The 3,006-nt window shown below is 26.3% G+C and overlaps 1 protein-coding gene across 1 annotated transcript; it reads right to left on the bottom strand.

The window, feature by feature from the left end:
* Window positions 1–1,535: 1,535 nt before the first annotated feature.
* Window positions 1,536–2,507, bottom strand: LOC135931605 (DNA-directed RNA polymerases I, II, and III subunit RPABC3-like). Its single transcript, XM_065468840.1, has 2 exons — window positions 2,262–2,507; window positions 1,536–1,856 (listed from the first exon to the last, which is right to left on the bottom strand). Exons 1-2 carry the CDS (start codon window positions 2,500–2,502, stop codon window positions 1,621–1,623), a joined length of 477 nt encoding a protein of 158 aa, XP_065324912.1. The 5' UTR covers window positions 2,503–2,507; the 3' UTR covers window positions 1,536–1,620.
* Between the last annotated feature and the right edge of the window lie 499 nt (window positions 2,508–3,006).

The following is a 3,006-nucleotide window of genomic DNA, read 5'->3' as shown; positions in this document are numbered from 1 at the left end:
AAAAAATGCATTTGGGATACTCACACGATTACTATTATTATATTAAAACTTAAAAAAATGGCTTTAAATAATTTCAAATGTAAGCCGCTTATTAATTCAATCCAGCAAGGCATAGATAAAAGGTATACTATACAGTTCAAATATTGATTACCATTTAAATTTGATTATCTTTTATTTTCAATAGATTCAAACACATCTATAAAGATGAATATAAGCTATTTAAATTGAATTGGCCCTAGATAAAATTAGAGGTCAACAAATAGAACTTATTTCCAGTTTGAGAAAAGTTCTTGATAAAGAAAGAACAGACTTAATTCCTTTATCCAACACACATACCAGAATATTTTCTGATAAAGACAAATTTGATAAGGAAATGAAGGAATATCCTTGTGAAGATGATCTATTAAGCTTTTTTCAAAATATAGATTATTTAAATATTTTTAATAAATTCCCCGAAATTAAAATTTTTTATTTATTAAATATAATACAACTCCTCCATCCTCTGCGTCAAACGTGTTATATGTTTACCTGTCTCGGTAAATCAGACCCAAATGCTATGGCAATCCAAACAGTTAGATTATTCGACCTTATTACAATAACTTATAGTTTACAAATTTCCTTCTCATTTGTAGATGGGCCATGGCTTCACCTATTAAATCCACTGGCATATCTCAATAGGCTGATAAAGGAGTTGTGGGAGAAGTTGACGGTTTTTCTCCAAATATTCAATCTTATAATAGAAACTTGTGCACTTATATCATAGTTGAACGTGACACTAAGTCCATTTATTTTGGCTATAATTGTTGCCCCCTTATTTAATCCATCTGTCCAAAGGCTATTTATTGAATCACTTGAGAGAAATTCACTGGGTTTAAATTCCGATATACAGGCTTACTATGGCAGCACACTGCTAAGTGCCCTGTTCTTTGACATTTTTGTCTTTAGCTGGGCATAAATATTTTTCATGCAAACTTACTATTCAAATTAAATCATTAAGCATTCTTAGTAGTTATAAGTTGAAGATATCAAATTAGCTCGCAGGATTTTAAAGGGTTATTTCAATTAAAATATATTATTCTCTAAAAATTAATTTTTTGGGTATTAAATTTTATTTACCACCCTCTTGAGAGATTAAAAAATATCAGAATTATTCCTAAACAATTATATAATCTTTCAAATTTAAAATAATTTAATTCTCCACCATTCACATACAATTTTTTTTCCAATCTGCAAAATCTAAGCCAGGCAGCTCTGCAAAATATTATAGAAGAATGCGTAAATGATTTTTTTTTTATTCACAATTCTTTTCTCCCATAGAACAATGAAACTTAATTTATAATCTCAACAAGTTAATTCAGAGCTTGTAGAATTCTAGTTTGAAAATTATGAGATGCAAAAATGCAAGTCTATATAGAATAAATAAACAATATAAGTTAACAAACAAAATTATGAATAATTACCCACAATGATAAACAATGAAAATAATTAATTTTTTAGAAAAAATAAAATTGCTCTAGGACACAAATTATACAAAATTTTCAATCAATCAAAAAAATTTTATTTACATTATATTTAATAAATATTTAACATATTAATTTACATTTAAACATGTGTGATCTATCAAAAGGCTAATTTTTTCATAAGTAAATATACATGATCATCCAATTCAAACCCATGTAAATTATTTGCATCTCCCTGAAGTCTCATTAATAAGCCACCAAAAGACACATAGGCTGACAGATGACTAGCAGGTTCATTTGAGGTCTCGTCACCATCTATCCTATAAATTATGCCATACATAACATATTCAAAGGCATCTGCCTTGCTTGGTATATGAGTTGAATCAGGGCCTTCACCTAATAATTAGGAAATATATATAATTTATCTACATCATTTCACAAAATAGACAATTGAATTTATACATTTCAATTTATATGCAATAGGAAGCAAAATTAATATTTTATTATAAATAATATCAGTCTTATGTCATTTTTTTAAAAATCAGATATTGTCCTTTATCAATTAGATGATACTATAATTATGTATGGAAGAATTTGATGGTTTATATTAAGATCCTAATGAATTAAATAAATTTTTGTTTAAATTGGTATAATTATGTATACAATTTAAAAAATTGAGATTTATTTTATTGAATAATAAAACCAAAAGTGATTCAAGGTTTAATTAATACATAATGCTTGATGAGCAATATTTATATATCATCTAATGCATGTTACATAACTAAATCGAATTGCTTATACCTATCGTAAGAGGATCATATTCACCGTCATCTAGAAGACCATCTTCTCTTAATGTAGTTGCAATTACTAATCTAAATTTATCAGCAAGTTCTACGGGATAAATTTGAGAATATACATCTAGAATCAAATCCATTTTGAATGATTCGCTTTCACAAAATATTCTAGATACTCTATCAAATTTTTTACCATCAGGATCAATGTCTTTCACATCAAAAATATCTTCAAATAACACTCCAGCCATAGATATAAATTATGCGACTAATATAAAAAAGTATGACAGAACATTTGACACCTATCATTCATTTAAAAAATCAGGATTTGTGTATCTTAAAGAATTAGATAAATTTTTAATTTTAATCGAACAGTGGTCATTTATGGAGATTACCATTGGGGTATATATAAAATTTGATATCTTTGTATTTTAATCGCTTTTTTCATTAAGAAATTTTATTAACCATGATGGAAAATTTAAAAATAAGAAATAAAATTTAACTAAATTTAATTTATAAATGAACATGTATCATTAACATTAACAATTTCATTTCTAATTACGAGGCCGCTGTGAATATAAAAGATTCTTAAAATGGTAAAATCATAAATTATAAAACTTTTTGTAGAGGTGTTGTAATGCTTAAATTATTTTTTTTACTAGATGCAAAAGTTGAAAAAATGGCCATAATTAAATTTTATATGGGCGGGCTTGTGATAAAATTTTTCTATATAAAATTGGCAGGCGGTAAAAAAA

The sequence above is a fragment of the Gordionus sp. m RMFG-2023 genome, chromosome 1, assembly GCF_954871325.1.
Source record: "Gordionus sp. m RMFG-2023 chromosome 1, tfGorSpeb1-WG-v2, whole genome shotgun sequence".
NCBI classification, from domain to species: domain Eukaryota; kingdom Metazoa; phylum Nematomorpha; class Gordioida; order Chordodea; family Parachordodidae; genus Gordionus; species Gordionus sp. m RMFG-2023.
The sequence above is the reverse complement of the archived record's forward strand: the minus strand, read 5'-3'. Positions and strand labels throughout refer to the sequence as shown.